This window comes from Lactuca sativa, chromosome 9 (assembly GCF_002870075.4).
Source record: "Lactuca sativa cultivar Salinas chromosome 9, Lsat_Salinas_v11, whole genome shotgun sequence".
NCBI lineage: Eukaryota > Viridiplantae > Streptophyta > Magnoliopsida > Asterales > Asteraceae > Lactuca > Lactuca sativa.
This window is the reverse complement of record NC_056631.2, coordinates 102,627,676-102,641,856: the sequence shown is the minus strand read 5'-3', so window position 1 is coordinate 102,641,856 and position 14,181 is coordinate 102,627,676. Positions and strand designations below refer to the sequence as shown.

General features: G+C 36.8%; 1 protein-coding gene and 2 non-coding genes across 3 annotated transcripts; 2 read left to right on the top strand and 1 right to left on the bottom strand.

The window, feature by feature from the left end:
* The first annotated feature begins 335 nt into the window (after nt 1–335).
* Nucleotides 336–793, top strand: LOC111920686 (uncharacterized). Its single transcript, XM_023916255.1, has 2 exons — nt 336–456; nt 546–793. The coding sequence occupies exons 1-2, from the start codon at nt 336–338 to the stop codon at nt 791–793; spliced, it is 369 nt and encodes a 122-aa protein (XP_023772023.1).
* Nucleotides 794–3,075: 2,282 nt separating this feature from the next.
* Nucleotides 3,076–3,148, bottom strand: TRNAK-UUU (transfer RNA lysine (anticodon UUU)). The gene has a single exon. It is a non-coding gene; the product is annotated as a tRNA-Lys (tRNA).
* A 3,878-nt stretch (nt 3,149–7,026) lies between these two features.
* LOC111920713 (small nucleolar RNA R71) lies at nt 7,027–7,133 on the top strand. Its single transcript, XR_002859964.1, has one exon. It is a non-coding gene; the product is annotated as a small nucleolar RNA R71 (small nucleolar RNA).
* Nucleotides 7,134–14,181: the final 7,048 nt, after the last annotated feature.

Here is a 14,181-nt window from a genome sequence, read left to right as displayed (position 1 = left end):
GATGCAAATGACGACCATAAGGCCCTTTAAATAGGTCCCAAACCCGAGAAATTAGGGTTTCATTAAACAGCGTGGACTCGCCGAGTCCATATCCTGGACTCGCCGAGTCCAAACGAATCCCGCGTCCAGAATCGCGACCCTACTCGGCGAGTCTGAGCTCCAACTCGCCGAGTCCCCTCTCAAAACACCAAAAAAACAAAACAATAAAATACCTGGAAATCCGGGCTGTTACAAGGCTACGTCGTGCACTAAACGATGATTGTCATACATGGATAGACAGAATCGGTAATGAGAGATGGGCAAGGTCGTGTTTCCCTGTGGTTCAGTACAATATTATGACATCAAATAGTGTCAAGTTCATCAATGCATTATCAAGAGACGCACGGAAACTACCGATAACATTGTTGATTGATTTCTTTCGAGCAACTATGCAACAATGGTGGTGCCAATTTGGAGGTAAGTGTTTCCATATATTGTAATAGTCCAATGATAAATGTAGTGTAATTTATTGTGCATGACAACATATACGTAAATGTTTGTTATAGCTGAAAGCAAAAAAGATGTCACTGAGTATGCCGGGAAGGTCATCGACAGGAGGATCAACAAATCCGCTGCTTTTCAGGTATACCAGATTTATCAAAGCAAATATGAGGTGACTGACCAAATGAAAAATGGTATAGTAAACTTGGAAAGCCGTTATTGCACGTGTGTGAAATGGAAATTGTCAGGTATACCTTGTACTCATGCTATGGCGGTATTCAAGGAACTAAGATATCAACATTGCAGTGCATAGGTGCAGTGGCGGAGCCAGACTCAAAGCAAAGGGGTATCCCAATTTTTTTTTCCGGGTATCACCGCAACGGCTGAGCATGGGGCGGGTCGGGTCAGTTTTGACCTAAAATCAAACCCAAAACCGACAGCCACAATTTTGAAACTTTTAAAACCAAACCAGACTCAAACCCATCAGTTCGGTGTTACGATTTTCAGCTTGTACATGGGTTTACTTGTTTGGTTTTGGTATTAAACTCAAACCTTAATAGAATCCTTAGCTAACTTTAAGTCTTGTTATATAAACATAAAGTTGAAGTATCTTTTGATACTTGAATCAATGTGGGACTCAAAGTTGATATAAAATGAATCATGATGATAACAAGTTTTTATAATAGATGAAAATAACTGAGTTTATATGTGTTTTGCGATGTGGGATAGAATAGCTTGGAAATTAAAAGAGAATAGAATAGCTGGAAAAATAAAAGAAATATAAACAAAGGATTTGTAAGGAGCAAGAATTGATCTTGAGACCTTTGTTTCAATAACCCAACACCTTAACTAGTAGACTAGCTATATGTTTGTGTATAAAAGTGAAGGGATGCATATATATACACTAAAAAAACAAAAATTTTCTAAAAAAATTACATTACCGAAATTTTTTTGAGGGGTATCCCGGGATATCCCTTGGATCCGCCTATGCATGGGTGTCATCGTACTTCACAATGGAAACATATCGATCAACATATGTAGTGGTTGTGTTTCATGTACCAGTTCCAGCTGAATACGAAGAACAAAATGAAGGCATGGTTGTTTTGCCACCATTGATGGACAAACGACAAGCCGGACGACCTAAAAACCATAGTCGTATCTCATCCCAAGGTGAAGGTCTAATTCAGAAAAAATGTTATCGTTGCCACAGGATCGGTCACACAAGCAAAAACTGTGACGCTCCGTTTCCCGCAGAGTCAACAAAAAATGAATCTTCAAGTAGGACCAAGTCAAGTGGCAAAAGTAATGTTAAGTTTAAGAGTAGACATACTAGTCGAAAAGGTAGCTAACAATATGATACCGTTGATTTAAAAAACTCGTACTGATGTTTGTACGATATCATAATATTCTACAAAATGTTGTACGGAACCATAAACTTGTTTTTGCTACATCTTCAAAAGGAAATTGTTTTAAAACATTGACAAAGAAAATCATAACTCAAACATTAGCGTAATATGCAGCATCTATCCACTGGACACTCTCAATCCACCACCTAGCAGCATGCTCTTGCGCATTAGGTTACAACAACTCGTTGGGGAACGATGCATAAAAAACAATATATAAATGTTAATCTTAAGTTATTTATGTCATATCAACTTATAAATTATGAGGTGGACGAAACTACATTAGTAACATCGAGAATACGTTGACAATTAGGTGCATGCAAACGTCTCATCCGAGAGTATGCAATTGTCCGAGGGATAACACCCGGTATAGAGGAACCAACTATACTACTGTTGAGAAATAATCCCGACATAGTGTAAATATTTTGAGATTTACCGGCGTAGTGCAATGTTAATGGCGTATTAGGATGGATTAGCAAGGGCAACGGTCTACTTTTTCATTAAATTCGTTGCTAAGGTTTTTGTAGAAAATCTATACATGTTGCTCCAATGCTTCTATCACTACTTTGTTGCTAATTGGAAAATAGGTTCTTAAGTTACATTAATATATGATTATTGTTGCAAGTGTAACTATGAGACAATAGGTTTTCTACTGTTTCATATGAATTGGGGAGATGGTTGTTTATCTAGATGGGTTGGCCTACAAAGAGGGAGAAGAGAAAATTTTGCTTTTCCAAAAAAATAAAAAAGAGGGAGAGCCCGAGAGGGAAACATGTAATTATGTAATATATGCTATACTTTGTCTGTGAAATTCCTGTAATTGTCGTAGTATTTTGTGTGCCCAAGTTAACATTATACACAAATATTTTTGTTTTAAGTGTATATTACAATCAAAGTTAGTAAAGTTGTATCGACTTTATAAAACACCTTTTGATTATTATTTGATATATTAACGAAATTTGTCATAAATGATCTTATAAATAGTAACAGACATGACGAATTTTATCATCAAAATAAGTATAAATAGTTTTAAAAGAACGACAGAAGCAGAAGATTAGTAAAGATATCCATCCTTAATAACAACAAATTAGTGATCGAAAAAGTGGCCGGGAAAAAATATGTGGTTCCTAACATATTAGTAAATTAAAAACAAAATTCGTGTTCAAGATTAAATATAATATTCTAAAACAGTCGCCATCCGTGGGACTCGAACCCACGACCACGTGGTTAAAAGCCACGCGCTCTACCAACTGAGCTAGAACGGCTAGGATGTTCTAGTAGTTTAACTTAAATTTCTATCTAAATGTTAATCTTTTTACAACAGAAAACCCAAGTTATCTTAAACTTTACAAGTTGTATGTTTCTACTTTCTAGGACTCATATCGCACGTATATTTTGAGAAAATTCTTTTAAGAGATAAATATTTAGTATAAACTTAAGAGGGTAACTTTCAATAAAGAATAGTAAAATTAATTCTCTGAGCAAAACTTATACAAATTAGATGGGTAAACTCGATCCACTACTTAAATCTAGTTATAGAAAGATCGTTTTGATTTCATATAGAACCAATATTTTATTTTAGTTTTTACTGAAAGACAGTGGTGGATTTAGTATATGACACACGGTGGCCCTTGCAACTCCTGACTTTTCCGAACGCAGTGTAAAAAGTTTCAAAAATTTTCGATTTTTTTTCGTACTATCTTCCAATCTCTAACTTCCTGCGACACCCTACTATGAAATATTTATGTTTACTAGTAGTAGGCTTGAATTATTAATATAAAACAAGACTCTGATTTAGGTCTAGTTCAATGTATGATTAGAGAGACGAGTACCAGATGATACGATATTGAATTTGGTGTAGGCCCCGTTTGATACGCATCTTTTCAGGTCCAAACAGATCTTTCTGGCTGAATGGACCGGAAAGACTGTTTGATTTGCACAAAAGAAGAGGTATTTCCCGGTAAGATATGTCTTTCCCAGAAAGCCCCAAAATCATATCTTTCTGGTTGAATGGGCTGGAAAGACAATTATACACCAAACCCCGTCTTTTTCTTTCTTTATTGGATTATTAATTTTTTTAAATTTATTTTTTATTGAATTATTACTTTTTTTCATCATTAAGCAAAATCAATCAGATGTACAATCAAACAGTATGATTTCTTTTCCAGTCAAAAAACTTTCCCAGACAGCACTTTATCAACACTTTATCAGACAACATTTTCCCATACATAAACTATCAAACGGGACCTTAGTATTACACAATATCACTTTAGAAGACAAAGGTTCAGTAGTATACCCTTTTGATGAAAATAGTTCTCCAACAAATCAAGAGGACCCTTCGAGTGTTTATACTCGTCTAGAATTGCAATCCCTAGAAACCCACGATAACTTTCAAGTGGATCTCATGGAATATATTGCAACTGCCATCGTACTCAATTTGAACAACTTTTTTTAAGTTGTTTATTTAGTAGTTTTTTATTTGAATTATTATTTACTCTTGTTTTTTTATTAATGGAATGTTATCTTTAATATTTTCTAGTTTTTATATTTTTTTTATAAGTTTTATATATTTGAGTTCTTAAATAAAAAGATGTGGGATGCAAGGGAGACCAAGCTTCATGATTGAGGGGTGGTTATGTGATAAAGTGAGATGAAAGAGACAATTTGATATCGATGTGCAGTGGTGGAACCATAAATTTTGATATGGGTACAAACATTGCCAATATATTATATGTAGTTATCAAATATCAGACATTAAAAAATATGTTATAATCTCTTTAGTTGGGGATACAATAACATAAAACATGTTTACAAATAATATTATATATATATATATATATATATATATATATATATATATATATATATATATATATATATATATATATATATATATAAACAGTTTTTTGGGGTACTATAGTACCCAACGCCCCATTTAGCTCCGCCACTGAAGATGTGGTTTGGGATGGAAGGAAAAATTCATTTTTAACCACTCTTTAGAGAGGTGTCCCAATAAATAAGGCTTCGTTTTTATATATTGATATATTGGTGAATTTTGGAAGTTAAATCGTGGATAGAGGTCCCAATAAATAAGGCTTTGTTTTTATATGTTGGTGAATTTTGGAAGCTAGATGGTAGATTTAGATGTTATGATGGAAGTTGAATAATGTGCTTTGTTACATTGAATGGTCTAGACTTTGGTATGGTTGTAAGATTTTGAAGAATGAATTTTATTAATATGGGATAAATACCAATAATACATAGATATCGTAAAATGAAGATCACTTCTACGAAAAAAACTAAATAATCACCATGTTCGAAAAGATAAACTTTGAACTCCATTATGATTTTGTGCACCCAGTTTTCCGACAAAATACGAGTTCGGAAATTGTTTTTTTCTAAAATAATATGAATTTTCATACTTTATTATAATATCAAAAATAATTTTCTAAAAATACTAGTTCAAAATTTTGAACTTGACAAAAATAAATAAAACTTTAGTTTGATTATTTGCCTATTTAATGGTATCGATTCGACCTATTCTAAATTCTAATTTTCGTAAATGCAACGGAATACAATATATGTAATCAATCATGTGCTATAACGGATAACTGACCTCAACATAGTAATGATGATGTTTAGTTATATGTTATTAGCGTTTTTTGGAACGACTGTAGTAGCACCGTTGACGCTGCTATTTCCCGCTGCTTACCGTAAGCTTGATTATGATATAGTGGTGGTAAGACCGCTATTTTGTTAACTGATTTTAGGCTAACAGTTAAAGAAAATCTGATTTATCTTAACACAATAGATTGACTGGTACCTTGATTATGTTTGCTTATATCGATTTTGACCAAATTCCAAATTTCCATAACCATATAAATTTGTGATTTTGACTTGCTAAATAGGGCCACCAAATTAAACTCTATCTGATACTTTCCAAATTTCCATAACCAGTCTTTTTCGTTGCTCTTTTTGAGATTATTGGCAAATCTAGAACCAAAACTATGTGATTTCTTATGTAATTAAACTGGAAAAATGAGAGAGTAAAAAATTACTAGTGACGGGCCTGGTCATGTCTTAAAATATTTAAACATAATTTTAATAGTTATAATAAAGTTCTTATAATTTAACCCGACGATGACGTATATCTTGAAATATATTCATAACTAGGCGAGTTCCACGTATTGCACGAGACTATAATTATATAGTTAAAATAATAATTCGTAACAATTTATTATTTATATTTTTACTTGAAAACCAATGTAAGTAGTAAAACAAACATATTAGTTATATTTTAGAAGACAGAGATAAGATTTTTATCTAAGGAAAAATATCAAATTTTTCTACAACTGACCTCTTATGAACTCGTCAACTTTATGTTGACTTTTAAAAATGCATGTAATCTCAGGAAACAATTATGCTTGGATCAGTGGAACTACTTTTGAAGACAAGACACCAAATATCATTACGAGAACTACTTTATTTGATAATATGCAAACCTTGTAATGTATTTTGATACTAAGTAGTATTTGGGTCATGTAACTGATATAATCATATGATATGATGGTTGTTTATGTACTTATGTTTCAATGTATTCAATTATTGTGATACCGTGATCGTTGTTTCACCCCCGAACGTTTCCGCCATCCATTTTGGGGGTGTGACAACTTGCCTAAACTTTTCTTCTTTAACCTTCTTGTATTCATCATATGGAAACCATTACTTCTTAGGCTTCCTCCAATTTTCATCATATCGGTCACCACTAGAGTAGAATAATTGTGCTTTTCGGTTCTCGTTCTCATCCAAGTCGCAATCTTTTGTCAAGTGTGGTCCACTACATATGTCATAACCTACTTGTATGACATGCATGGATTGACCCATCTTGGTGATTCTTCTATCCATATTATCGGGCTTTGCCATCACTGCCACCAAGTTCTCATTTCCTCTATCTCCACCTATTTTTCCTCTAGTGATATCTTCACGAGAGTTGTGCTATTCTCACGAATGCTTTGCAAATTCTTCAATTAACGCCTTTATTGTAGTCGGACCCTTCTTCGTCATTGGTCCTTGAAAATTAAGGAGTTGCCTCGCGGTTATGTTTATCCCATTATAGAATATCAACTATTCTTGTTGCATATTGAGATTGTGTTGAGGACAATTCCTTAGCATTCCCTTGTATCTCTCCTAAGCTTCATACAAAGAGTCACCATTGTTTTGTTGGAAATTTGCTATCTTCATCTTGAGTTTGGCTATCTTTGAAGGATGGATGAATTGTTCAATGAATGCTTCACGAAGGTTGGTCCAGGTTGTGATTGTTCCATGTGTAAGTGACTTCAACCAATTTTTGCTTCTTTTGTAAACGTCACCGGAAGCATATTGAGTAATACCGCATCTCTTGAGACATTTGGAACATGGAAGTAGCTGGCAATGTCCAACACCCCATCAATGTGTTTAAATGTGTCTTCATATGTGACATCCCCATTTTCACGGCCAAAAAAGACCGATGTTGTTTATGCTTTATAAAAATCAGAGTACTTCATTTTATAAAAATGTTGCGGAATTTGTTCCCAGAAAAACATGGTAAATACGTTATTAAAACATTTTCGAAGAAACGTATTTATTTCATTTTAAAACGTTTGGGATGTCATCGTTAATACATAAACATAAGCATAAACAGAACTTACAATTATTTACACTAGTGATCTACATCTCTTTAAATCTCTCAGTGTAATGTCACTTCATATCAACACCTGTGATATAAATAAACTGAGTGGGTCAGGTTGGGAAACCTGGTGAGTACATAGGGTTTTCAACCCACAATAATATAATTATTATGTTTAAACAATCAAACAATCAACCCAATTACCCATCCCCATTATCTTCTTTATTCTTAAGGATCTACCCTAAGAATCAGCTATTTCTCATTCATTCATTCCTAAGGATCATCCTAAGGAAACAACATGAAGTCCATTGTTGCCAATGACACATTGGTCAAGCGCAACTGCTAATATTGTCACTTAGGCTCAGCTGCCAGAATTAGGACATTTTCTATGAGGCGCTTCTGCCGGTATTGACCTTTAAACACTACTGTCATGGTCATAAGGCTCCCTATTAGGCGCAGCTGCCGATACTATCCTTATAGCGCAGCTGCTAGGACGTTTACCGTAGATCTAAATCATCTACGGGTTGTGGCGCAGCTGCCAGTGCTCATCTATAGGATACTAGGTCCACTGCTGCCAATGTATACCTATAGGGCACTAGGTCCGTACTACTAATGTTCCTCTATTTCAGCTTTTATCCATCATCATTCATCTACCCATGTTTTACCCAACATATTTTGTAGATATAAAATACTTTATACAGTTTACATCTTTTAAAACATGTATAAAAATCTTTCACCAGCATAGACAACAAGTATTCAGACAATATGCACACATAACACGTAATTTATATTAAAATACTTCATATCTATGTGTAAGATGAAAGAGACCATGCACTCACCTGATTAGGTGGTGATTCCGAACTCAGACAGCACTTCGTTATCTCAAAACAATTTTCCTCGACAAAACAGCGAGTTTTTATTAAAAACCGGGCTTCGCTGGAGCAGCGTTTCCAAGCCGAAAGCTTTTCTTCTCGGAGCCGTCGGGCGCTCCGGGACTTTCTTCTCGTGCTAGGGAGGTTCCGTAGACTTGGGAGGGGTTTAGGGAGGTTAGAGAGAAGTTAGAGAGAGAAAGAAAGGCTTATGGTGTGAAGAAAATATGAGGAGTTCACCCTTGTATTTATAGGAGTTTTATAGTAAAGTAGTCTCTAAGCTTCGTCCGTAACTTTTGCATACGAGCTCCGTTTTTGTCTGTCTTTTTACCGTTGAGTTCCTATTAATGAGATCTTCAACTTTCATTTAGACCTCGTTGGCTAATTCTCATTCTATCTCGGATTTACAAAACTGTATCGGATTCGCCGCGCTCGAAAAGTAGGGACTAAGCTTCATCCATAACTTTTGCATACGAGCTCTATTATCGACGTTCTTTATATCCACGCGTTGGTATTTACGAGTACTACAACTTTCATTTAGATCCCGTCGGCTAAAAATTGACCGATCTAAAATTCAGATTTCGGGTTGTGCACTGCTATGCTAAATCTTAGAAAAATCATAACTTCCTCATACGAAGTCAGATTTGGGCGTTCTTTTTATTGATGTTCTTAGTTTAACATATTCTACGACTTTCGTTTAGATCGCTAAGGCTAAATCTCGCTCTATCATAAATTCACTATTTACGTTTCCCGGTATCGTGCCGGTTCCGTCGCGAAACTTCAACGGGTCATAACTTCTTCGTTATAACTCGGTTTTCGGCGTTCTTTATATGTACGAAAACCTTGTAACATACTCTACAACTTGGTTAAGATTATTTATTCTAAATAATCTTTTGTCGAAAAGTCGTTTTCGACCCCTATTGCCTCTAATTTGACTAGCCCAGATTTGCGGGCGTTACAATTATCTCCCCCTTAGGATGATTACGTCCCAGAATCATCAACGAAACAGGGTCGTATAATGACTCCATACGTCATCTCTTCATCCTAGGTAATAATTATAACTTCTACATTCCTTCGATTCTATCTCTTAAACTCATTGACTGTAAGAGTACTCGATCGTGCACCTGCTCTCTACCTCAGGTTAGACTCCAAATTATGACCTTCAAGTCACAATCTCGATCCTTGCTGGATACGAACTTGAGATAAGTTCTTTTATTACTACTATAGATCGATGTGTCATATTCTAATGACCTATCATCGTATGTTGCAACACTTAGACTTAGGTCTCTTAGAGTTAAATTCTAAAACAGACTATGCCTTCCTTCATGTTCTAATGTGATATAATCACACTTTAACATTAGGCATTTCTAACCACCAACTTCTTTAACAACAAGTGCGATACTTCTATTGATCGCTTTGATTTCAACCGTTTGGTTTAAGTCAGACGCTACATCAAACTTGGTTCTCTGAACCACACAACATACTCATCGTAGTCGGACTCGATTCGATATGACCACTAGGGTCGGAATATCAACAATCTTCTTAGTCATTACCGAAACGATGGTAACAACACACTTGAATAAAACAAAATCAATTACTAGCTTCTTGGTAACCTTGTGACTTTCCCTGATCCAAGTGTGAGTCCTGGGCTTCCGGTAGTATAGGCCTCTACTACCATTCACACCTACTCATACTCGTCTCATGTATCGTCCCGCAGTTTTCCAAGTCACCACACAATAAAATCATATAACAACTTAACACATCAAATATCAAAACGAAGGTTTTTATTATTCCTTGAAACTATTACATAGGTGTTCAAGTTCACCCTAGACTATGCCTCTAACAGGCTACATCATACGATTCTATGGCTACTTCATAACTCGATCTTTGGATGTCAAGCCGTCACTCCTGAATCCTCGCATTGTCATCTGCTTCGTCAAGGATCATTTGAAATGCTCTCGCCTTTGGCTTTGGCGGCACATTTGGCTTTGTAGCCCCCTCTCTCTTTGGGCAATCTTGCTTGAAGTGCCCTTCCTCATTACATTCGTAACACACCCTTTTATTGAATTTACACTCGTTGGCATAATGCCCATGCTTCCCACACTTGAAACAAGTTACTTCCTCACTGCATTTTTCAGAGTGTTTCTTTTTGCACTTCTCGCACCATCTTTCTTCACTCCCTCCTCCTCTAAACTTCCTGGTACTTGATTTGCTTCTCTCATCGGGCTTCGCAGACCCCTCAAACTTCCTCTTTTCGCCAACCTCGGTCTTGTTGGCGGCTCTTCCCTTGATCATCTCCTCAACCGACTTGGCAGCCCAGATAGCTGCCTCCAAAGTAGGTGCCTGACGCACTGGCACTGCATATTCCCATGGAAGTCCTTTTGCGTACTTGTCAATTTTTGTCAGCTCATCCGGAACAAGACGTAAGGCGAACTCCATCTTCTCTGTGAAGTTGTTGGTGTATTCATCAATAGACATGCTTCCTTTCTTTAAGGTAAGGAATTGGTTTTCTAGCTCGAGCAGATTTTGGGCTGAGCAGTACCTACGTTTGAAATGCACCAGAAATTCTGCCCATGTCAGTTGCAGGGGCTCATTGGGGCTCAGCGTCTTTCCCAAGGTATTCCACCATCGTACAGCGCCTCCTCGAAACTGACGCACTGCAAACATGGTCTGTTGTTTTTCCTTGCAACCGCACGTCATGAAAGCTAATTCCATCTCCGAGATCCAATCCATGACCCCGATCGGATCCTCCTTTCCAGTGAAAGTCGATGGCTTGCAAGTCAGAAAATCCTTGTACTTGCATCCATTCCTCTCGACTTTGTCATCTTGGTTGTTTTGTCGAACTATTGGTGGGTTGACTTGACCAACAGTCCCACTGTAGTTTCCTTCCTCAGTCTGCCCTTCGTTCAACTTGGGCTGTTCGATCTGAATAGTCGCTTCCTCTCGATTTTGCTGGAGAAAACGTCTGGTTTCCTCCATTTGACGATCCAACATCGCTTGGATCATTGCTTGCACTCCTGCCATCGTTATTGGCTCAGCAGCGGCTACCACAACCGGTATTTGCTCAATCGCTGGGGGTTGATCTCGGTTCCCATTTGCATTCACGTTTCCGCTACGGGTTCTTGCCATCTTGATCTATACACTGAATGAGGTGAATCTAGACCTTTACTTAGGATTGACGTTTAAATCATTCTTATCACTCCGAAACGTTTATATGCTAGTTCTAATATCGTAGTTAAACGCTTAGAATCCTAAACACATAAGGTTTCCAGATCCGGTCGGCAACAGACCATAGATCCGAACAAATAACAGCATATCAGGCACAAGCATTTAGCACATAAAAGCATTTTAGGCACAATTCCTAAAATAATCTAGTGCTCATACCTCACAATCATCGCTTAACATTCTAAGTTTAAGTCTAGAAATAAATCCATATTCCTAGTTCGCTTAAACTAATGCTCTGATACCAACTGTGACATCCCCATTTTCACGGCCAAAAAAGACCGATGTTGTTTATGCTTTATAAAAATCAGAGTACTTCATTTTAAAAAAATGTTGCGGAATTTGTTCCCAGAAAAACATGGTAAATACGTTATTAAAACATTTTCGAAGAAACGTATTTATTTCATTTTAAAACGTTTGGGATGTCATCGTTAATACATAAACATAAGCATAAACAGAACTTACAATTATTTACACTAGTGATCTACATCTCTTTAAATCTCTCAGTGTAATGTCACTTCATATCAACACCTGTGATATAAATAAACTGAGTGGGTCAGGTTGGGAAACCTGGTGAGTACATAGGGTTTTCAACCCACAATAATATAATTATTATGTTTAAACAATCAAACAATCAACCCAATTACCCATCCCCATTATCTTCTTTATTCTTAAGGATCTACCCTAAGAATCAGCTATTTCTCATTCATTCATTCCTAAGGATCATCCTAAGGAAACAACATGAAGTCCATTGTTGCCAATGACACATTGGTCAAGCGCAGCTGCTAATATTGTCACTTAGGCTCAGCTGCCAGAATTAGGACATTTTCTATGAGGCGCTTCTGCCGGTATTGACCTTTAAACACTACTGTCATGGTCATAAGGCTCCCTATTAGGCGCAGCTGCCGATACTATCCTTATAGCGCAGCTGCTAGGACGTTTACCGTAGATCTAAATCATCTACGGGTTGTGGCGCAGCTGCCAGTGCTCATCTATAGGATACTAGGTCCACTGCTGCCAATGTATACCTATAGGGCACTAGGTCCGTACTACTAATGTTCCTCTATTTCAGCTTTTATCCATCATCATTCATCTACCCATGTTTTACCCAACATATTTTGTAGATATAAAATACTTTATACAGTTTACATCTTTTAAAACATGTATAAAAATCTTTCACCAGCATAGACAACAAGTATTCAGACAATATGCATACATAACACGTAATTTATATTAAAATACTTCATATCTATGTGTAAGATGAAAGAGACCATGCACTCACCTGATTAGGTGGTGATTCCGAACTCAGACAGCACTTCGTTATCTCAAAACAATTTTCCTCGACAAAACAACGAGTTTTTATTAAAAACCGGGCTTCGCTGGAGCAGCGTTTCCAAGCCGAAAGCTTTTCTTCTCGGAGCCGTCGGGCGCTCCGGGGCTTTCTTCTCGTGCTAGGGAGGTTCCGTAGACTTGGGAGGGGTTTAGGGAGGTTAGAGAGAAGTTAGAGAGAGAAAGAAAGGCTTATGGTGTGAAGAAAATATGAGGAGTTCACCCTTGTATTTATAGGAGTTTTATAGTAAAGTAGTCTCTAAGCTTCGTCCGTAACTTTTGCATACGAGCTCCGTTTTTGTCTGTCTTTTTACCGTTGAGTTCCTATTAATGAGATCTTCAACTTTCATTTAGACCTCGTTGGCTAATTCTCATTCTATCTCGGATTTACAAAACTGTATCGGATTCGCCGCGCTCGAAAAGTAGGGACTAAGCTTCATCCATAACTTTTGCATACGAGCTCTATTATCGACGTTCTTTATATCCACGCGTTGGTATTTACGAGTACTACAACTTTCATTTAGATCCCGTCGGCTAAAAATCGACCGATCTAAAATTCAGATTTCGGGCTGTGCACTGCTATGCTAAATCTTAGAAAAATCATAACTTCCTCATACGAAGTCAGATTTGGGCGTTCTTTTTATTGATGTTCTTAGTTTAACATATTCTACGACTTTCGTTTAGATCGCTAAGGCTAAATCTCGCTCTATCATAAATTCACTATTTACGTTTCCCGGTATCGTGCCGGTTCCGTCGCGAAACTTCAACGGGTCATAACTTCTTCGTTATAACTCGGTTTTCGGCGTTCTTTATATGTACGAAAACCTTGTAACATACTCTACAACTTGGTTAAGATTATTTATTCTAAATAATCTTTTGTCGAAAAGTCGTTTTCGACCCCTATTGCCTCTAATTTGACTAGCCCAGATTTGCGGGCGTTACATCATAGTCCTTTACAGTAAATGGAATTTCCTTGAGCATCAAGAGAATGTGTCTCTTGAGCTCAAAGTTTTTTGCAGTCGGAATTTCTGGTGGAACAAGACCCGACATGTTGTCATCACACATCCTCTTTTTGTACTCATCCATCGTCATCCTTGTGATGTCCACCATATTTTCTACCTCGCTTTTGATTTCTTCTCATGAATCGTCCTCAGTTTCAGTTTTTGGCTTGTACCCAATGCCCTTCTTTTTGGGAGTTTTCTCAAAACTTTCG

Bases quoted from the DNA above. Each gene is read 5' to 3' on its own strand.
- LOC111920686 (XM_023916255.1), top strand. From the start codon at position 336: ATGACATCAAATAGTGTCAAGTTCATCAATGCATTATCAAGAGACGCA. The intron at 457-545 runs GTAAGTGTTTCC...TGTTTGTTATAG, and splicing joins ATGGTGGTGCCAATTTGGAG to CTGAAAGCAAAAAAGATGTC.